The 23501-nt window shown below is 32.7% G+C and overlaps 1 protein-coding gene and 3 non-coding genes across 11 annotated transcripts in view; all 4 read left to right on the top strand.

Moving 5' to 3' along the window:
• The window catches only part of LOC149426892 (uncharacterized), a 298356-nt gene that overhangs the window by 96446 nt on the left and 178409 nt on the right, over nt 1-23501 (top strand). For all 8 annotated transcript variants that reach the window (XM_089634013.1, XM_089634015.1, XM_089634007.1 and 5 more), the window contains exon 4: nt 2785-2923. In XM_089634013.1, coding sequence (XP_089490139.1) covers nt 2785-2923 — 139 coding nt within the window. The remainder of the gene's footprint in view (nt 1-2784; nt 2924-23501) is intronic.
• LOC149426897 (5S ribosomal RNA) lies at nt 11164-11282 on the top strand. Its single transcript, XR_016303317.1, has one exon. It is a non-coding gene; the product is annotated as a 5S ribosomal RNA (ribosomal RNA).
• On the top strand, nt 11606-11724 carry LOC149426896 (5S ribosomal RNA). The gene has a single exon (XR_016303316.1). It is a non-coding gene; the product is annotated as a 5S ribosomal RNA (ribosomal RNA).
• Nucleotides 12048-12166, top strand: LOC149426895 (5S ribosomal RNA). The gene has a single exon (XR_016303314.1). It is a non-coding gene; the product is annotated as a 5S ribosomal RNA (ribosomal RNA).

The following is a 23501-nucleotide window of genomic DNA, read 5'->3' as shown; positions in this document are numbered from 1 at the left end:
CTCTCGCCAAACCAGCATGGGTTCAGAGAAGGGCTAAACACAGACTCAGCTATTCTAGAATTAACATCACACATAACACAAGCCCTAGATAAAGGTGATAAATGTCTGGCAATATTTCTGGACTTAGCTAAGGCATTTGACACAGTCTCTCGTCCAATCCTTCTAGCTAAACTACAGAAAATCGGAATAAAAAATAAGGCATTTGAATGGTTCAAATCATACCTGACAGACAGAAAGCAATGTATAAAGCTACCATCACAAAAATCGTCTCAACCTACCAGAATTAATTTTGGTGTACCACAGGGCAGCGTACTCGGTCCTATACTTTTTCTCATATTTATATATTAATGACTTATGTAGATTACAAATTGATGGCAATATAATCACTTTTGCCGATGATACTGCCTTAGTAATAAAAAGTAAAACATGGGATGAAACTTTTCATAGAGCAGAACTAATCTTGAAAATTACTAAACAATGGCTGGATAATAATTTACTCACATTAAATATAAGTAAAACAAAATACCTAACATTTAGCACAAATAATCCAAATCAACCGTCAATTAATCATGTACTAAAAATACATTCCTGTAGGGATTTATCTAGCTGTCTATGCAACGCACTGGAACGAGTAGATTCAATTAGATACTTGGGCGTAATAATCGACAATAAACTTCGATGGGAAGATCATGTAATTAATGCCACGAGCCGTATAAGGAAACTGGCATATATTTTCAGATCATTGCGAAATATATTAAACAAAAACACACTAAAAACAGTATACTTTTCCCTGTGTCAATCAATTTTATCGTACGGTATAATTGTCTGGGGAGGATGCTCTAAAACTGTACTAGATCCACTAATAAAAGCCCAAAAATTGATAATACGGACTATCTACAAAGCACATTATATACAACCAACGAAGGACTTATTTAAAGACTTTAAAGTTCTTAATATAAAATCCTTATATGTAAAAAATGTTACCTCTTATTTTAAATTCAAATTTACAAAAAAATATATATCCGATTCAAATTATAACACAAGATACTCGAACCAATACAACTATATTATTCCGGCAACAAAAACTTCAATGGCACAGTCCCAGTTTAACTTTCTTGCCCCTAAAATATTTAACAATTTATCAATTGAAATAAAGTCAATAACCAAATATCACACTTTCAAAAAGGCGCTTGATGACTTTTTGATTAATGATTGTGACAGTGTTAATCACTTGTTTCTCATTCTCAGATAGTGAATAAACAACTATGTACAAGTAGGCATGTGTATATGTGTGTATGTATGTGTGCATACATATATGTATATATGTATATGTGTATATATATATATATATATATATATATATATATGTGTATATATGTGTGTATGTATGTATGTATACATATATATTTGTATATATTTGTATATCTTTGTATGAATATGTATGCATCTATAAATATGAATAAGTGTGTGTGTGGATGTATGCGTGTACACGCGTATTTACGCGCTCATACATGCATGTACACTTACACAACCAGAAAAGAGAGTTATTTATTTGATCTTTTCCTGCATAATAGCATGTCTTAGACTTCTAAATTTTTTGTTTTTATTTTATTTTTATTTCTTCTTTATTCTTTTTATTTTTCTTTTTGTCTTCTGCTTTCTACTTTAACATTTTTATATTTTCTATTTCCATTATAATTCATTCTAATATAATCTTTCATACTTTAAACATGTATAAATATTTAATTCATATGTTAACACTAGACCTCACATACTAACTATATACCATTGGTCGCCACGAGACAGGCAGTCGCCTAGTGTGGTGATTTAATGTATCACATGTAAGAAAATGTATTATTGTATTATCATGTATTCTATAAATAAAAAAAATAAATAAATAAATACGCCGTGTTACATTAATTTACTCCGCGTTTATAAGTAAGGGGATAAATGTATTATTTTAAACAGTTCTTCCTATAATCAGGCAACATTAAAGTAATATGATACCAACGACAAAATTGGTACATTTTATACTTAATGACAGTAATGAATCAAAGAAAACAAAACAGTAAAGACAAAACGAATCCTAACCATTTCACTGAATTAGGATTTTGGAAGTTTGTTCAACTATTTCAACTGCTCGCCTTCGAAAGCCTATTAGAGATAGCCTAGAAAATTCTTATTTAGGACGAGTTGTTTCACAGAATATGAACAATTCTTCAAATTTCAAAGTTAATTTTCAAGTTCTGTTATTATTTCAGTTCTGTCTAGTAACTGGCCTATAGTAATATAATAACAGAACTTAAATAGGACATTCACAGAACTCGCAAATGAACGTTGAAATTTGGTGAATTTTTCAAATTCTGTGAAACAACCCATATTTAGGACGAGTTGTTTCAAGTTGATTTTCAAGTTCTGCGAAAGTTCTATTCAAGTTCTGTTATTATATCATTATTGGCCTGTTCTTCTACAAAACTGAAATGTTATTCTCAATAATGTTATGATTTCCTTACCTTACCTTAACTTGCCTTATCTAAATGACATAATTTTCTATGAGAAATACTTAAGTTATGTGATATAATCTATTGTAACGCCACTGAGAGCTCTGTTGTAACCAAAACAACGAAGCTATGCGCAGTACTTATACCTAGATCTTACCTCTGAATAAATTCCCCAGAGAACCAGTTTAACCCCTTGTATACTGCACCAAGAACAGAATAAGCACACCGGGAACGGATTGATGAATGTTTAATAATGCTGTATTGTTTGCTTGTCTATTTGCAGATGGTCTCAGGGCCTGTTGTTCCACCAAGCGCTGGTGGACTGCGCACGCGCCGCACTGCTGCTGCCCCTCGGGATATCCATATTCAAGTGCCAGCCGGTTAACAAGTGCTCCCTGCTAGAGACTGCCTTCCTACTGCTGGTGAGCACGAGACTTCATCAAATGCACTCTGCACCTCATCATCAGACACACTCTGTACTTCATCATTCACACTTCTCACTTCATCAATCACTCTTCTCACTTCCTCAATCACGCTACGCTCTTCATCAAAATCATTTCGCACGTCATCAATCATACTTTATCATTAACCACATTCAAATGTTCATCGCCCACGAGAACGCAGAAATCCAACTAGATATGATTACTTAAATAAATCTATTAATGACAGACATTTTGTAAGTATGTGTGTATTGTCATGTCACCGAGAGCTCTGTTGTAACCTTCCCTCACTTTCTCGTAAACATATATATAGCTTATAACATTTTAGCGGTATGCCTACCCGCATAATTACCTTCCGTATTGTATTAAATTATATTATAGAATAATCATTTTCCTTCCCAACAAGCTTAATTTAACAAACATACATTACTATAAGGCTTCATTATAAAATAGGTGATTGAACAATTGGTACAATTTGTTCAATTGAGGTGTTTACGAAATATATCAAAATAAATACACACTTTCAGTAATTGGGTCCGCACGTTAACCTTACACCACCACTTTGTGTATATAATATTATTATGCTTTGTAATAGGGGGAGCACAATTTTAAAGTGAACCAACTGCATTAAAGATGATTTTGCGAAAATGAAATCCAAAGATATTTTCTTTACTATATAGTCAAATAGTGAAAATCTTTGATACTAAAATGGTTTTAGATATTTTAAACTAGATTTCACCATTTCTTTTTAAAAGTGTTTTTGCAGTTGGACAATTTTAGAATTGGATGGGGATATATAGACATATTATTAATATCACACGGAGAAACCGATTTTTGACCTAAAGATAAATTAAAAAGCCTTACTAACAAACAATTAAAGAAACTAGATGCTTTAATAACAAAATCCAAACTTAAACAGCGTGAAAAATCTTTTAAAGACAAACTTACAAACGTGAATTACTATTAAAAAAACCCATATCACCCAATTTCTGTATAAAGTATATTACTTGTCTACTTTAACTACTTACACTTATATCACATCTACCAAACATTTAACTATTTTTTTACTTTCTCACTATAATGGACTTACTACAACACGTAATTACCTATGATATTATTAATTCCTTATAAATAACTAAAATAATGTACTGTGCACTCCTCTTCCAAACACAAGCTTAATATGTAAAAACCCAATGTAAATATGATTTTACATGTAATTAATTTATTTCTCTAATTATAAATAAAATAAAACACCAATTTAAAAATGTTTTATCGATTGGTCTTGATAATATGGCTATACAAAGAATTTTCGTTGTAGTGTAAAAATAAGCGGATTTTCATGAACACGTATTCCGCCTTCGTAATAATATATTCGTTATTTACTAAAAGTTTATCGGAAAACCTTTTTATTTCATTCATAAGGCCTGCAATCCCGTTTTGAATCTGTTATTCTGTTCTTCACTAGCTTAAAAGTAGTAATAATAAGTAAAATTATTGTCTGTTCAATTTTTATGATAAAGTTGTATTATTTTTCATCGTAGGGTTGTTTTTTAATAATAAGAGATAGTCCAAAAATATCTTACAAAAGTTCGGTGTCTTATGTCAAACACGTTAGGCAATCATATCCATTTTTACTGAAATATGAACTGAATGCTGTCAAGTAAAGCAAAAATTGAAAAATGAAAACGTAAAATTCCGGTTGACGATATTTCAAAACTATCAAATAATATTTGAAGATTCAATATTAACTTGACGATTTAACTTTTTTTTTTAAATTAATGTTTAAATTGATCCTTCTGAAAATTAAGATTTCTTGTCAGATCCATCAATCCGCAACATTTAAGACAATTTTATTAATTGATACTGTTGTCAAGAAAATTTTACATTATTTGAAATCATTACCAACAGTTTCATGAAATATTCGAGGCGGGTAGTCAATATTGTCAGAGAAGCTAACTTTAAAGTATCGAAAGCAAATAATAACGTATCTTGGACACTTTACATTAAAATTTATCACGCATTCACAGCGTGATCCAATACTGCTACGATATCTGGCAAGAATGCTATTGATAATAATTGAAGAGTGACTTTTGAAAGTGGCCTAAGAAAATTTTTATGAATTTCAAAGTAAGAATGCCATTGTGTTCAGAATCATCAAAGAATTATTAACTGCATAACCAGCACGATACATTTTTCACTAATCTATTTTCTTCAAAGCTTTAAAAATTGTGATGCGCTGATTCATCATTTAGCTAAATTAATGCTCACTATTTTGATTAATCTTTATAACGAATTGGTTTACATTATGAATACCAAAAAATATGCTTTAGATAAATTGAAGGTTTTCCTTGAGTTGAATACAAATGAAAAAAAAAAAAAAATTACTCAATAAAAAATTTAAATATAAACTACTAAAAAAATATTTATCAATGTAAATGTATGAACCCGTAAAGGAAACAACTTTAAAAAATACAGTATTATAGTTAAGATTATCTGTGACAGTTTCCTTTGATTAACTTTTTTGCTTTTTAATTAAATTATTTTCAAAATAAATAAAAAATTATTTTTGTGCTTGAAATTAAACGTTTCTAGACTCCGTTTGTCAAGGGATTTTAATGTCTATTCCCTACATTCGTGATAATATAAGGCATACCAAGAATATACACATTTTTGGCTTTTGGCTTCTTCTTAATCTCTAAATAGTATAAAAAAAGACACTATCCGTGTCTGTCTGTTTGTGCGCTGTGTTCTTCTAAACTATGCAACGGAATTTAATAAGATTTTTAATAACATTTAGAAAATTTCTTTAGAGAGTTTATAATATATATTATAATAATAAATCAAAACAATAATTTCCTAAGAAATCAAGATTTTTAAGTTGGTACTTAAATGCCTACCCACTTAATTATAATCCATCTTTTTATGTAACATTAAAAACAATTAAAAAGGAACTATACAATTTTTCAAAAGAAACGTCAATATCTCAATGAAAATTCTCTGGTCTAATTTCTTCTGGCTGGTAGGTACCACAATATTGAGAAAAAATTCTAATAAGGAAGTCCAAAACAAACATGACGATTTCACTTTTGAAAAAGAATCATTATTGAACCTTCAAAGCAAGTCAAAGCAAATTCCCTGTAATATTGATATATCTCCAACTTCTGACATTTCCTATACATTCTGGTGGCAACATTCTACGCCTTGGTTTCATTTCATGGATTTGTATGCGACAAATTCTTTATTTTACGTTGATAAATTAGAGAAATAAAAAAAAAAACATAACCTTCGTGCGATTTTTCCATTTTTTTTCTTGTACGTGAAAAAATATTATTATATTAACTCTGTATTTGATGGCTTCTTTCTTATTTAGATTTTATTTCAAGATCATTTTATTTGCTAGGATTTAACAAGCTCGTTTTATATTTCACCAACCATCCTGTCAACGTTTCATGTCATTCTGAAAACGACTTGGAGTGTATTTGTAGTTTGTTATCATTACATGCGTAAACTGTAAACACTCTCAAACATTTTTGGATATTTTATACTTATATTGATCAAAATACAAATTAGAAAGTCTAAATAAATTAAATTTGCCGCCATTGAAAGAAATGTCGAAGTCTATATGCTAGCACCTCTAGCGGCCAGCGTTGGACGTATTTTTAATAGTATGGGATATTTAGTCAGTTAGTCACCTAGTCAAAGTTATGCTTGTTTGAATAATAAACTGAATGTAGCATATTTTCAAAAAGATAAACAGAACGCACAAACAAATTCAAAGACCGACAAAATGCAAAACGGTCGATTTAGAACAGGACTTCGCTAGGCAAACATGAAACTCTAATGAAGATAACCGTTTTCATTTTTTTTAAATTACTTTTATCTTTATCGATCATTTCAGTATATTTGAAAATTGTAAACACTAAAACAATTCTTCGATTGTTTTTTTTTTATCAATATATACTCATTAATTGACTTAGGGCCATTTGCTGGATGACTAAGGACTAAGGCCAGTCTTTAAAATTCGTCATTTCGATAAGCACTTTATTGACTATGACTAGTCTAAATTTACTTTAACATAAAAAATCACTAGATATGATGAAAACGGGCATAATACTGTTTGTCTCGAAACGTTCTTTTTGGAATCTTGCCACATTGAACAGTCACTCTTCAATTTGTATATAAGCCTGTCAAAAATAAAACAAAACCTCCTGTGATCTAGGAGGTTTTGGTCAAAAGCACTAATCAGGTAATTTCTTGGAATTTATCCAATTAGACATTATTATCCATCAATATACTGAAGATAAGCGTTAAAGCTTACCTCCCGCGTCTGTTAGCCCTGTGTGTTCAGACCAACCCTTGAGAAGCCCATAAAACGTGCCACCAGACAGACGTGGAAATTAAAACCGGAGATCTGAAAAACCTGTTCCATCTCCACCAGGGGTGTCAGAAATTTATTTCGGCTAGCGTCCTTCCTACAGCTGGCGAGGACATGCCATCAACCACACGCCATCCCTCATCCCTCTCTCGTCTCTCTCATTCCTCTCCCATCCCTCTCCTATTCCTCTCTCAAGCCGCTCTCATTGAGACGCAGACGTAATCCCATTATGGGAAATGTGGGAACGGGTAATCATCACGCGTAGGTACTTCACATTACATTCCATCATGGGATGTACCTAATCATGAATCTACGTTAACGCTAACATGTACGTAGGCATCGTGGGTAGCAGGTGGGGCACTGGCAAAATTTCTCTTGAGAGCTTTTATCTCACTACCATTAAAAATCACATGATAATAAATATCTCAACTGATGAAAGATAAAATGATATTTTTTTAGCAATATGGGGACGCGAGCCAAAAAACATTTCTCTCGTAAACGGAGATAGTTTTTCACACTCCTTGCTTCTTCAACATTCATAAAAAATGCATGATGAACGTCTAATTAACTTACTTACTAACCATCACGCCTTAAGACCGAAAGGATGGAACAATACAATGCTAACATCATTACTACTTTTAAACCGAATTATTCCAGAAATTTAGTCGCTTGATCGTGTCGTGTCTTTCTGGGCAGTATATTCAAATTCTCCGTATATCCAGTGTCACGTCATACATTCTTTTGATACTTATTTTTCCATTCATCCGATCTACGTGTCAAAATCGCGTTCATTTCTCAATCTGGTTTATTACGCTACCCTCAGGGATATCTCATTTCATCATGTCAACTCAATTCTACTGTATTCAATCTACTTTTGTCGTCCCTTTGCCAGTGTCATGCCTTGCAGTCATATTATAGGAGTTTTTTGTTCAACTCATTTCAAAGAACCTTGAAGTTTTGATAAAAGGGGACTTGTTCTCAGACTGTCAAATGCCAATCTTATATCTCAAAAACCACCCTTTCAACAAATTTTTCCCCCTTTTTAAATGGTAGTGATATGAAATCTAATGATCTTGTTTAACGGTGTGACAAGAACAATGTCAAGACGTGACATAATCACTAGGAAATGAGCCAATAGATAAATGAAAAACGGACCAAAATTTTGCGAAGTTTTTAGCGGAATTGCACATCATAAATTCCCTGAAATTGGGAAATCACCTGAAAAATTCAGTTTTCAAATTATTATTGGTTCCTCGAACAGTTTAAGTGAATGGAGGCAGCCATTTTCGAGGCCCGCGAGTTTAACAATTTGTTATCATTTTACGGTTCAAAATTTTTGAGTTAATGCCTCGCCAAAATATGAATTTACCTGACTTTAACTTTTGCGAGTTGTAAGCTCCGGACGAGGCTTTAATGGGTTTTTTAACCAAATTATTTCAATTTTACCCGGAGGGTCACTTGGCTGGGCCCAGGCTAAGGATTCCGGGCTCAAGGGGTCCTCTTTACTATCACCGGCTCAATGAAAAACATCAACAATTTACCAAGCGAACCACGTACAATGAGTTATTACAAGTGTACTTGAATAACATGCATATGATATTATTTGGGCTGCCGTGTAACTGCAGCGCTTCCACTATATTTTACGAATGTTTACAGCTACGTCCTTCACGATGTGTAGGATCTGAACGATCGCTAGGTTCAAGAAAAGACCTAGCAAGATGAACAACTCATTTTTAAACATTTCTATTTGCACGAAGGTATGAATGTCAGTAAACATTATATTGGATGTGTAAGCGTATGGAATATAGAATTTAAAATAAGAGCTTTGTGAAAAAGAGAAATGGGATCTTTTAGTAAGAATGTTCAATATATTACCATTTGTTCACTATAATATTTAGGACAATAGTAACTGTTGTATCTTCGGGTTTTTTTCACAACCCTCTAATTCAATAAATCTCCGGCTTCAACAAAATACTTGAACTTTTATTGTGATAGATTGACAATGGCTCTGATATCCTAATTAGCAAGCAGTTAGAATAATCTGGACCCTGACCGTGAGGTTCTCGTCACCTTTAATGTATTTTCGAAAGATAACGCCATCTACGAGTAACCTAATAGACTAATCCAGTGCCATCTACGGGTAGCTTTTTTATTTTTTATTCTTCGTTACAAGCACCTGCTAAACTGCCAAAGCAGTTTGTTAGTTTGTTGGGTTAATTTCACAAAATTAATTATACAAATAAAGCACACAGAAATAGAAGATGCAATGTAGAAAATAGATACAGAAGTGAAGATACAAGATACAAGATACACTTGTATCTTGACTTCTGGACCGAACAGACACGCGAAAGCGTTCAGTTTGAGACGAAATTCAGGACATAAGGCCTCTGAAGATGGACAGTGAGATCTGTCCGAAACGTCAGAAATTAAAAAGTCCTTTTAAGGACTGCTTTACGCGGGTAAACCGAGAACATTATTCTATATATATATATATATATATAATAAATTCAATAATATTAAGGATATCACAAAAACTAATACTGTTACGTCATATTAATATACATACCTTTTAAAGTTAATATTTTTTCTACAGCTTTCGTTACATGCATTTGTAATGTTTTGCACTGCATTCTTTTTTTAAATAGCGGAAAAATTGTGCACATATTATTGCAATCACCACACAACCTGGCTGCAATTAAAACGATAATATAAAATATTGTTATTATTTCCGCTCTGAAGGGGAAAGTCAAATATCGGCACATTATTTCGTTTCTCAGTACTGCCATTTTCCGGTAAGCACCCAAATTAAAACCACTGTCCTCCCTTGCAAACTCGGTATTTAACGAAGACGGAAATATCTTGCGTTCTTGATTTTCTCCTCACAGAAACTCTTCACTGGTCGCTAAGTATTGGATTATTCGGAAAAGAGCTCGAATAAACCAGGGTTGTATTAATATATATAACTTTACTGCTCACTCTTAGAGACAATTTTTTTTTATATTTTTTTACAACTGCTGAAAAGAATTTGAACTTACTGGGGTACCCGTTCTAAGGTCACATTGTACATATTTATTTGTGTGAATTATAAATTTGGTAAGTATGTTCATTTTTTTATGTAAGGTTTGTAAGCGTGCCAAAACATAACTTATTAAGAGGAAAAAATAATGGAAGAAAAATACATAGTATAAGAAAATATATACGTGTCACGAGAATATGCTTAGCATTACAACAAACTAAATTTACACCTCAACCTTCAAACTCTATAAATACCCTGCCAAGTTGGAATCTTAACGACGTAAGTGAAGAAAACGTGTAAAAATAATTTCGGCGAGCGGCCCTGCGTATTGGACGGACTTAGGGTTGAATTTGCCCGAACAGGCCTAGAAAATTAATCTTTCTGCGGGGTTTACTTTAATTAATTCTGATAAACGTATTACTGAAAATGTCAGATGTTTCCAAACTTTTCCAAACCTTGGGAAGCAATTAATTCGTCGTCTAAAAAAATAAAATATGATGCCTTAGCACATATGTTTTAAAACCGTTTTACATAAAATATTTTAATGTTAAGGTAGATACTGTTTGTTTTAATCTTTTATGTAAATAACTTAGTCCATGGGTATCGGTCTGAAAAAAAGATAATACGAATTCGTCGGAATTAATAAACCCCCGTTATTAGAGTCTTAACCAACTTACTGTCCAAACAAAAAATAAAAAGTGGGTGTGTCAAGCCTACGCAAGACAGAAGTGAAACTTCTAGTATTCTTCTCTCTTATTATTAGGGCTTTTTTATACTAATTTTCATATATTTATTGGCAGGTAGAGTAGAAATTAATATTGTTTAGCGTTTGCCAACGACCATACCATGTTGAACACACCGGTTCTCGTCCGATCACCGAAGTTAAGCAACATTGGGCGCGGTCAGTACTTGGATGGGTGACCGCTTGGGAACACCGCGTGCCGTTGGCCCATTTTTTATGGTAATTTCATGTTTTTTTTTATTTTTTTATCGTTACTATCATTAATAATATCATAAAATTCTTTAACTTTTCAAGTATGCTACAGGCCTAAAATATTACTTAGTGGATTGATATTATGGTCAACCATTGAAAAAAAAAATTCCTGCAAAGTTATGGATGTAATTACGATCTTTTTCAAGCGCGTATGTAATGATTATTTTTATCAACGTCGCACACACCTTGCTAATGTTTTCAGTATTATTAGGGCTTTTTTATACTAATTTTCATATATTTATTGGCAGGTAGAGTAGAAATTAATATTGTTTAGCGTTTGCCAACGACCATACCATGTTGAACACACCGGTTCTCGTCCGATCACCGAAGTTAAGCAACATTGGGCGCGGTCAGTACTTGGATGGGTGACCGCTTGGGAACACCGCGTGCCGTTGGCCCATTTTTTATGGTAATTTCATGTTTTTTTTTATTTTTTTATCGTTACTATCATTAATAATATCATAAAATTCTTTAACTTTTCAAGTATGCTACAGGCCTAAAATATTACTTAGTGGATTGATATTATGGTCAACCATTGAAAAAAAAAATTCCTGCAAAGTTATGGATGTAATTACGATCTTTTTCAAGCGCGTATGTAATGATTATTTTTATCAACGTCGCACACACCTTGCTAATGTTTTCAGTATTATTAGGGCTTTTTTATACTAATTTTCATATATTTATTGGCAGGTAGAATAGAAATTAATATTGTTTAGCGTTTGCCAACGACCATACCATGTTGAACACACCGGTTCTCGTCCGATCACCGAAGTTAAGCAACATTGGGCGCGGTCAGTACTTGGATGGGTGACCGCTTGGGAACACCGCGTGCCGTTGGCCCATTTTTTATGGTAATTTTATGTTTTTTTTTATTTTTTTATCGTTAACATCATAAAAAATTTTATATCATTCTTTAACTTTTCAAGTATGCTACAGGCCTAAAATATTACTTAGTGGATTGATATTATGGTCAACCATTGAAAAAAAAAAGGCGTTAAAAACAAAAAAATTATGTGCGATGGCCGAGAATCGAACTCGGATCAACTGCTTGGAAAGCAACTACGCTGACCATTACACCACCAACGCCAGTTGTCGAGATGAGCTAAGAAGCATTTATATTTTACTTCAAAACTTTGACTAGATCAAATGAACTTTAATCGGTCCCGCATTTTCGTTTCGGTCATGAGTTGGTTTTACTCCGGTACTCGAAATTGCATGACGCGGGTAAAGAAGTTTCACTTCAAAAAAATAAATGCTTATTTCGCCATGACGTCAAAGCGTTCACAAGTTTTTTGTAGGACACACAAACAGATATTCTGTTAACAGTTAAAACAATAGGTACATAACTCTCAAAGAAATGTTCATTTGAAAATTTGTGTTAAGGTTTTGGGAAATACTGTCACGATCGACCATTATTTTCATTTTAACTTCACAGATGGCGAAATAAATGGGATATTTACGTCATGGATTGGTCTTATAACCCTAAGGGTACATTGGAAGGGTATGTTAAAAATACCAAAAGTTCTGAAGAGTTGGTCAGGGTTGACTTGGCAAAACCTTCCGCTTCATATGTAAGTCCCGATCTTGAATTATCTTAAAATGGGCAAAAGATCTTACGGTTTGGGGACGGGGGACATAAAATGAATGGCATTTCAACTGGCAATAAAAATATAAATTAAATCGTTCTTAGAGCGGAGAATGGAAGAAAGTGGTTCGGATTTTATAGAACCTTCGACCTTGGGGAATTTTTGCAATCAAATCAAAATCTTTATTTGCGGCGATGTTCTAAGTTCTATGGCTGTTAGTGTCCAATTAAATGTTTAGTTATGGTTTAGAGTTGTTTGTGGCTATAGTTGTCTTAGTGTGTCCCGGTGTGATGTTGTATAACGGGTCCCTACAATTTCCACTCTAAAAATCTTTCTAACATATAATTTAAGTAATGCAAAACGTCTATCTGAAATTTTTTATTTTTTATTTATTTATTACATATGTACAGGTATAGTTCAGACATTTTTTTAGTTCTTTACACGTTAAGCAGTTCTGTGACTGTTATTCTCGTATGAGACAATCTAATTCTTTTTACATTTTAGGTTTCATTATTGTGTATACTTCCCTTAAAAAAATTTCATTCTTATAGTATTTTGCCATTCGGTTTTTATAATTTTATATATTTAACCTAACCTAAAGTGAGTTTCTCCACATTTCAGATAACGTCAAATGAATTACGACAAAAAACAATAAATAATAAAATACAAAAATAAAAATAACATAAATGAATATGAAAGCTTAATTAAACTTCTTGGTGATATTATATATAGAGAGGATGTTATCTTTGGGGATGCTGCGTGAGGAAAGGAAAGAGTGAACAGGTCTGAACATGGGTAGGAGGGAGGAAACACAGAGGCAGTAAAATCTTTCCACAGCCAAACTGTTGAACTCTAGAATGAGTCGTAGAAACAGCACGTTCTTATACGACAAATGTCAACCGTGTAAATATGTTGAGCGCGCGTTTCGCGTGTTTTCTGACCATGCACCGGTGCCGAAGGGATCAATGACGCTAGTTCCTCGAAGCATATTCCATTGTAATACCGGTCACCTCAAGTGGTTAGCTAAGTTTGTTGATTAAGGATCATAGGGTGAGGTCTGTCCAGTGTCTTGGCCCTGGCACCGGATGTATCTGCCCACTAACTGCGTGGCAGGCCGGATTGGGAAAGCCGGTTTACCCTATGACCTCTCCAGCCAGACACACTGACCCATCATACATTTTTCCTTCCTCAGAACTTCATCTCCTTCCTTTCTCTAAAAATTTCCTCCTAACAGCATCCCCAAAAATGACGTAGGCCCAGAGGGATATTATTTTCCTCTAGACCTCCCATAAAAAAAAAGAGTTTATTACGAACGATATTTTCCTAATAAATATTTTTATTACGATGCAAGGAATTACGTTAAGTATCTTTAATGTCCTTAAAAATACTCATTAAAAAAGTCATAATAGGCAACCCCGGCTAATGATAATCTGCACACCATTACAAACTTGGTTTTTAATTAAAACTTTGATTGCCCCAGTTAAAGTTCTAACCACCCTTGGTCTTAAAATCTTAAAAATATGACATTGGCCTGGCCCTCATTCGGTAGGTACTACAATGTACATTTCTACCAGGACCAAATCATCGGTAGTATACTTAATACTTACCCAAACAAGTCAATTTATTAATTTCATTTTTTTCCGGCAAGGGTAGTCCGGCAAAGCTGACACACGGTTACTTGTCTGCCGCTTGTACCTTATGGCGATGCCATACGTAGTAATGAAAAATCATGTGTTTTTGGTTTGAAAATTTGGTCTCCTAGAAATGTTTCAAATGCTTTAATTAAACACTGCGAGTAGAATACATCTTGACCATTGAATTAATCGAGTATTTTTTTATACGAGTGTCTTTTTATAAGCCCAGAAAAAAATTATGTATATGCCTATGAAAACTGCTTTAAAGTTCAAAATATCCTACTTACGAACCCATTTTCGGTTATGATTTTATTGTATAATGTGGCAAATGAAGTTATTTATAAAATGAATAAATATGAAATATGAAAAAATTAAATATTTATGCTTGAACATCCACAAAATAAAATAAAAGGCACTTTTTGGCCATGTTTTTTTTCTTGAATAAATCAAAACAGGCGGATGGTGTTAAGCGGGAATTTAAACCTTATCGCCATCTACGTAAGGGTTGTTATTGATAGCGGCTCAATTTAAAATATTACACGACGTAGTGCATCGCCTTAACATTTTGTGTTTATTTAAGGAACATAACAGTACATATTGCATTAAAAAAATTGAAAATTATTATTTGCATTGTGTAATACTAGTAGAATCAATAGTTTTCAGAATAAAAGTTGTGGATTACTGTTTTAGACTGTGTAATTAATGAAAAATATGAATAATAAAGTTGTATAGATACGTGGATTTTAATTATACACTCCACTTTCAAACATTTTCAGTGCTAGGTTTATCATTTTCCTTTTAGTTTATTAAAAATCATTGGTACACAATACTCCAGCGTTTAGCCTCTATACTTATTAGATATTAGTGGAATGTTCAGACCTTCGTTTTTCGTAAAGCTTGGCTGTGGCTGAACACTAGTGAGTTTTCATACTTACTTTCTCCTCAGTTGTTCATAGTGGTAAGGAACCAGAGAAGTCAGCAGGATATTATTTCAACTATGGAAAAAATATGAATATTTTTTTGGATCAGCAAAGGGGTTTTCTGAAATATTAAAAAAATATGCGTTAAGAAAATTATGATTGTGTTCGTAGTTCTTGGCCAAAGTATGATAGTTTTAAAAATGACAGAAGTTTGTTATGGTTGAATCAGCTCAGTGTTCGGATCAATTCCCAGCAAGGCAGAGGTATATATAGAAGAATAGGTTCAATTCCCAAGTCCAACCAAATCGTTTTCTCTCATTTCTGTATCACTTTAATTTTTGTTCGAGTGTGACTAATCGTATCTTCAATGATGAAATAATACATATTTATGACTAAATTACTTTACTTTACGTACTTTAATATAAATAAGTGAAGTAATGTTTAAAGTATATCCTAAAACTCTAAGAACAAAAAAACCCAGCAGACATATATGGGTAAAAAAAGTTATTAAAATTATGTAAAAATAACTCTGACGTAGAATTTTTTGTGTTAGTATTTCCTTAGAGCCACATAAATTTCCAGTTAATGAGTTGCTGTCTCATTTTAAGTCACTGTCATTAGCAACACAAATATTCAAGACTTCTTTTTTACCATCTGAATACGGCTTAAAAATATTCTCATTTTGCAAGTCCTTTCCTCATGAAAAATAATTAAACTTTTTTATAAAGCAAAAATCCATTTTTTTGTCAGAAAAAGCAAAACACTTTGAACATCACGATATTTGCACACAAACTATTCGAATATTCAAAGCAATATATAATTTTTATCATTCGTAATAATAATAATCTTTTTACTAAAAAAAGATGACACAAAATATTTTTTGTTCCGTAATTTCAATAAGGAAAAAATAGCCGTCTCGGGACGCCTGGCAGATGTGAAACATCGAATTGATTGTTATTGAAAGAAGTGAAAATTAAAGTAAAAAAGTCATTATATTTTGGTCAATAAAACAATTATTTTATTATTATAAAAATGTACACAAAGAAATGAATAACAAATTTAAAAATTCATGATTTAGTATAGATCCATTGTCAATTTTGTGAGAATTGAAGCAAATATACCGCACAGAGTTTTGGCGGCCGGAAAAAGTCGACGAGTCACTAGGATGGACGAACAATGCTTCCTTCCGGGGAAGAGCGTCGTCCCGTTTCCATGGACGAGCGTCGTCCCGACTTGCCACGCGCCAAAAGATGTTTCACATCAAAACGTTTTCGAAAAACGAGTACTTAATCGGGCTAGTTCAGCACAGGTTCAACTACTATAATATTCAGATAAAGAAAAGTATCATTAACGCTGACCACGATTATTTGATTCGATTAATCCAAAGCGCCACAGAATGCGGTGGTTACCTACTACAGAAAAAGGTTTATGTAATATTTAATATCACGTTATTCAGGACTCGTGTTCGTATAATAACTTTATTACCGACGTACGCACAATGTATAGTAATATAATTATATTTAACACAACACGCATCTATCTAGAAGCCTTGATGTGATTTAGGAAATAATTAACTTTGGCATACTATTCACTGTTTGTTACGATACAAATATACAAACCCTTCGTGAAAGTTAATATCGTTGTAATCGGAGGCTTTTTTTATTTATTTCCAACTGCTTTGAACCGTCTGGAGCCAGTGAGACTATGGCATCCCCAATCGGGGTATGTTGAGAGGCTGAAGGTGGTGGGGAGAGGAAGGAGATGGGGAAGGTGGGGAAGTACCTAGCTCTTCAGATCTGGTCACCAAACACGATCAAAACCATTTCAAGCAACGTTTTTATTCTGAATGGTGTTCTTACACCAGTGCGATACTAAAAGTATCATCCACTCTGGGTCCATATTATTCCAACCTTCTGCCAATTAAGATGTCAGAGCTCATTGTAAATCGATCACGTTAAAAGTCCAACTGTTTTTTTTTGTTGGCGTCCCCTGATCAGTGGCGGCTCGTGACTTTTGGGTGTAATAGAGTGCTAACATTATAAAAATGGCATGATTGATGTTGTTGTAGCTGAAAACGATTTTTTAATTTTTTTTCGAAAATTCGATTGTTGTATGAAGTTTTTCAGGAAATCCGGCCAAACTGAAATTTCCTGAAAATCTTCATACAAAAAAATGAATTTTCAAAAAAAAACATAATTGAGCTTAACATCATCAATAATGCAATTTTTTGTAATATTAGCATTCAACAGTCACGAGCCGCCACTTCTTGGCTCTAGGCCCACAGGCCATGATTTGAAAACACCACGAGGGATCATTAAAAATAATTTAATTCATATGGGTTTTTACACAGTACATTTAACCTCCAAAGTCGAAGATAACGGCTCCGCGACCTTTTCATACAAAACTTAAAATTTTGAATTTGAGGCCAAAACACCCAACCAAACTGATTTTTTTAAATCAAAAGTATAGAAAATATCTAGTAAGGTTGTGTACTATGTTATATTTTACTGTTTTAAATTATGGCATATACAGGAATCGATATCGTTGTATGTAGTCCGTTTTAGAGGTGACTTTCACATTTTGTTGTTAGTAAATTGTAATTATTAAAAAAATAATCTTACCCTGTGCTAACATAAAATGAATTTTTAGGTAGAAATTTTAATTTATAGATGACAAATTTGTATTCCAACCACAGACTTTCAAATTTGGATGTCGATGGTCTTAATTTATGGTCATTTGTAATAATGTAAATTTACGCCCATCATAATCTGTTGTTTTTTTTTTCATTTTACTTATATTATAATAATACCGCCCTGATGAAACTTTTCAAATGGCTTTAGTTATCTTTAGTGATTATATCTGAATAGCCAAGCACATTCCAACCTCCCATTTTCACTTATCCTCCCCCTCCCCTATTTCCTTCAGTCTAAAAAAACCTCAACTAGGGGAGGCAATAATTTCACCGATAAATATATTTTTTCAATTGGGGTGCTAAAAACACATTCTTGAAAAAACTTTGTCTCTCGGTCGACAATTTCTTATTTTAGATTTTCTTCGCAGTTCTCTTACGAGTGTGAGGATTATCTATTTCCAGAGACATTTCTTTCTATTTAATTTAAGTTGTTTTACGTGATGAAAATTAGCACCGTGTCGTCGAGGGGCGACCAAACTAAAGAAAAATAACATTTGTTTAAATAAAGAAACGAGCTGACATCTAGAAAGGTGTTATAAAATTAAAGTGCTGTGTGCGATAATAAAAAAATTGTCTTGTGATTTGACAAACATTTATGAAATTTTCATAAAAAATGCGCAAATAATTACTAGTAGTTATCACCCGGCTTTGCCCCATTTTTTTATTTATTTTTTAATAAATATGTTTACTCACTGAAAATTGAAAAATAGATTTGACAAAAACAAAATTTGTATTTCAAGCTTCATAGCTCATTCTGAAAATGACAAATAGAATAGAGAACTGAACATAATTTAATTGAGCTGGTAATAACAGACCGAAAAAACGTGCAAATTTCACGAACGCCAATGTTAAGTTAACGCAATTTCCTGCTTTAGAGATGACATTTTATTTTCTTTTCTGTTATTTATTTTTTTAAGCCAGCCCGCTTTTTTTAAGCATACATTCCGATTGACTACGTAGACTGGTAGGTAGAAGGCGCAAGAAAAGCAAGACCCAAAGTATTATTAGGAAAATAACTGTGTGTTTAGTCTGTGCCTGGGGGGCTATGTACAATGTACATCCCTGCGTCTGTAAAGTGGGGGGTCGACAGGCAAAAGGCGTGACGCACTTAACGTCGCCAACCAAACTACACACAGGCATATCATCGATATTCTGCGAAAAAGCAGTAATCCAACATTTTGCTGTTTTCACTTAATGATCTGTTTTATTTTATCTTAGTTTATTTGTGCACAACAGATACGGGTAAATGGAAAAAATACAAATACCAACCTAACAATAAATAAGTAAAATAAAATATACGCCTAAAACAAAACAGGTTTACTAATAAAAAAACACTTCTCATTTGTTAAACGGTGTTTTTTGTTACACATTGTATAAAGACTGTGAAATTTTAGATTCAAATTGGTACTAATAAAAAATGTCTTTAACCGAAACTGGGCTCCGAAAGAACTGGCAAGGTTGGATTTTTCACACACTGACACGTGAAATTCCGGTCTTGAAAAAGTTAAGTTAGGTTATTTCGGACATATTATTCATTAATTGACTGTTTATTAAGAATTCTATGAGAGTGATCTTTTCTAATAACACAAATGTGTTTCGATTGTGTAGGTAAATATAAATCAACTCGTATTGCGTTAACGATGAATTCAAAATCTGTTTTTTTGTAGTTATTCTCTGGGAATTATTATAATAATCCTTTATAATTTTTTATTGTAAAAACGAGATTAAAAGTGAGGTGACAGTTTTCTTGCAGATTTCCTAAATATATTTTTTTTAAATTAACACCATTAAACGCCACTGTAACGACCGAACCACTTGTAATTGTATTATCTTAGAATCTGTCGATAGCATCAAATACCTAGGAGTTATCAGAGACTAATCTCTGAGATGGGGCGAACATATAGACGAAACTTTCACAAAGATCAGAAAACTTACTCATCTATTCATGTCTGTTAGATATATTCTTAGCGTAAAAGATCTTAAACAAATGTACCATGCCTTGTGTAACTCATTGCTGGATATGCATCCTTTGGATGGGGAGGATGTTCAAAAACATTACTTGACCCTCTAGCAAAAGCACAAAAATCACTTCTAAGGGTCATTCTTAAGAAACCATTTAGGTATCCCAGTGATCTATTATTTAAAGAGGTACGAGTTCTTGATGTGCGGCAACTTTATATAAGAAAAATTATTTTACACACACAAAAACATCGACACCACTATTCATCCATTGATCATCTCCACAACACCCGTCATGCAAGGAGGGATCCAGTAGCTCCACCCACTATAAACACATCACATGCACAAAGACAATACTCCTACTTACGGCCTAAAGTGTTCAACCACATTTCCGATGCATGGAAATTGAAAAGTGCTAGCGCGTTGCAAAAATGGGTTAGCAATTGGCTTCTGGACACGGGGTGAGTCGAGAGCGAACTCATGCTAACACAAACTCACATATCTTATATGAACGGTGATTAATTTTTTTTTTTTTTTTTTTTTTTTTTAATACTTATTTAAGTACTTAGATAGAAAAAATATATATTATAGCGTTGATAATATTATGTTAAATTTTATTTTTATCTTTCAAAAGGCTATTTTATACTTAAGAAAGATAAGGATCTAAAGTCACTTTTTATTTCAAGTTTAAAAATGGTTATTTTTGTTCCTAATACTTGATCTTCATTGTTGTTATTATTTAAATTTAAATTTACTAATCTTTTGCGCGGTTTTATTTCGATTACTGTATAATAATGACTAGCCATTTAATAAATAAAGATTCGAAATTTTAAAATTAGAAATTCATATGTCATACTGCGTATATTCTGATCTAGTAATGTATAATTTCTATCACCTAAGAAATTCTTAAAATATAGTACTATAGGATTCGTATGTCTTATACTGATTTATAAATGTAGAAATTCTAAGTATACAACTGTAAATGTTCTCCAAAATGCCCTGGAAAGAATCTCAGACTTGTGATGTCCCGAAAGAAACCATTCATTTGTTCTGAATGCAATTACTAATGTTATCCAAATTGACCCTGGTAATAAATTACATCTTTGCGATTCTATCAAGGATAAAGAAACCATCCTGTCACTTCGAATGCAGTCAACAATGTTCTCAAAATTTGTTTTGACAGCATCGCCATTCCATTGTAAGAATATTATGTACTAAATACACAATTTGGCTGTCCTGAAACGGGAATCCTTCCCAGTTAGACAGGAAAATGTTAATTTTATTTTGTATTGTTTGTTATGTATATATACATACATAAAAAAAAAAAAAATTTCGCATTCTCTCAATTTTTCATCTTTTTTTCATTTTTTTATGTTTGAAATTAAAATATTCCAATTTATAAAACACAAAATACAAAAAACTAAACGCTAATTCTATCTAGTTTTATTAATATGGTATATGTTTTTACGACGCTTTTAAAAGAAGAAATATATAGCACAATTAAAATACTTTGGAAATATTCCGAAATTCTTAGAGAAATTTCAAGTTTATACAGCAGATAAACAACCCCTTTTAGCTATGTAAACATTTTTTTTTATTTAGTACAATATTTTTTACATTTCAAGTTTTCCAGTAATGTTGGCCTCACTGGGTGGCTTGCCCGTGCTGAGGATGACATGCATATATGTAGGCCTCAGCACGGGCTGAGCATATATCTTTCCACGAACTATTTTATGTCAGTTTCTATTTAAGTAGTGTTTTCACATACACGTTCGTTAATCAAATGCATACAATTTTCACCATGCTTTTTAGTAAGACCGGTACGTAAAGCAAAAAAAACAAGAGACTATAAAGTTCAAGTGAAGTTAAAACACGCTATTTAAGAATTTTTGTAAAGTTCTGGGGGCTGTCGCTAAATATGTCCGGAAGCTTGCCACTCAGTGGTTGGTATATAGTCCACACATTCGCACAAGAGGTTGGGAAAAGGTTAAGTTGGTTATTTGCAAAAGAATGCGGAAAGTTTCGGTGTTTCTTAGTAGACGTTGATTTTGATTATGGCCAAGAAAGAAAATCCTGCATGTTTATTTATAATTTTTAAAAGAAATTTGTGAAAAATGTATAAATGATTTATAATATATAATGAATTTGATGTCGTTTGTGTCACGACATTTCATTTTATTTTGAAGAATATTGTTCATTGGGTGCTCTTTATTCTATAAAAGAAACTCACTATATCTACAAACCCAGTAATAGTCAAAAGACAAACATCTGTGCAGATAATAATTTTTAAGTCGGACTTTTGAGAAATTCGCGTTTATCTATTAGGCCAGTGCAATTAGCGATTCGCGATCGAAGTAATTCCGGTAGTCCCAATTTTTTTATATGTTATATAAACTGATCCCCTGATGTAAAATCTGAATTTCCGACCTTGGCACACCTGTGCTCGCGCCGCCATTTTGAAAAAACTGGCCGAAATCGGGCCAAAATCTAGTTTTTCCCAAATATCTCATTTCCAATACAAATTTCGGCTAAAGTATTTTAACAAATATAATAGAACATAAAATAACCTACAACTTTTGTCAAAACAAATTTCTTCTATCTCTAATAGGTACCGAGGTAGAAAGTCGTACAGGTGCGTATATTTTTGAAAAAACAAGTTTTTTGCGCGACTAGGTTTGGTTTTTTATAAATACCTCGTTTCCAGTACAATTTTGTGAAAAATTTATTGGTAATAATTTTGTAGAAAATAAAATTTCGTTAAAGAAATAGGTATATAATTTATATTTTTTATCTCTATTACGTATCCAAACTCTAATCCACCAAAACCAGGCCAAAAATTGAAACCGAGGTTAGGTGTTTTAAACTTGGCATTCCTTGATTTTATTTTTCTTTAACAATTATTGTTCTAAGAACATATACGTTGACAACAATCGTCATGCCTGTGTCAGACCTAGATGTAAATATAGTAAATAGACTATTTCAGCATATCGGTCGCCATACATTCCCAATGGGAAGACCACTAAAATTGGCCAAGCCACTACATTTGTGCTCGCAGCTTGGTCTGACATGCCTATCAACGTAATCACAACATACATTTAAGATTATTAATACAATTAAGATGATAAGGTACATAAAAAAGATAAAAATTGGTATTTTCGTAAAATTAACATTTATTGACATTCTTTTCTTTATTAGTAAAGTTGTCAGCATAACAAAAAATAAAATTAATGTTAGATCAGTTTAGACAGAAGTACGAGCACTTGACTATAGTTTCTTACTTCTGGCCCTGAATAGCTTCTTCATCTGTCTCATCACCCAAATTTGTGGCGACTGGGTCATCATATTCCTCGTCATCGTCATCAACAAAGGCTTCTACAGCATTCT

The sequence above is a fragment of the Hesperophylax consimilis genome, chromosome 1, assembly GCF_061612785.1.
Source record: "Hesperophylax consimilis isolate HC1 chromosome 1, BYU_Hcon_1.0, whole genome shotgun sequence".
NCBI lineage: Eukaryota > Metazoa > Arthropoda > Insecta > Trichoptera > Limnephilidae > Hesperophylax > Hesperophylax consimilis.
The sequence above is the reverse complement of the archived record's forward strand: the minus strand, read 5'-3'. Positions and strand labels throughout refer to the sequence as shown.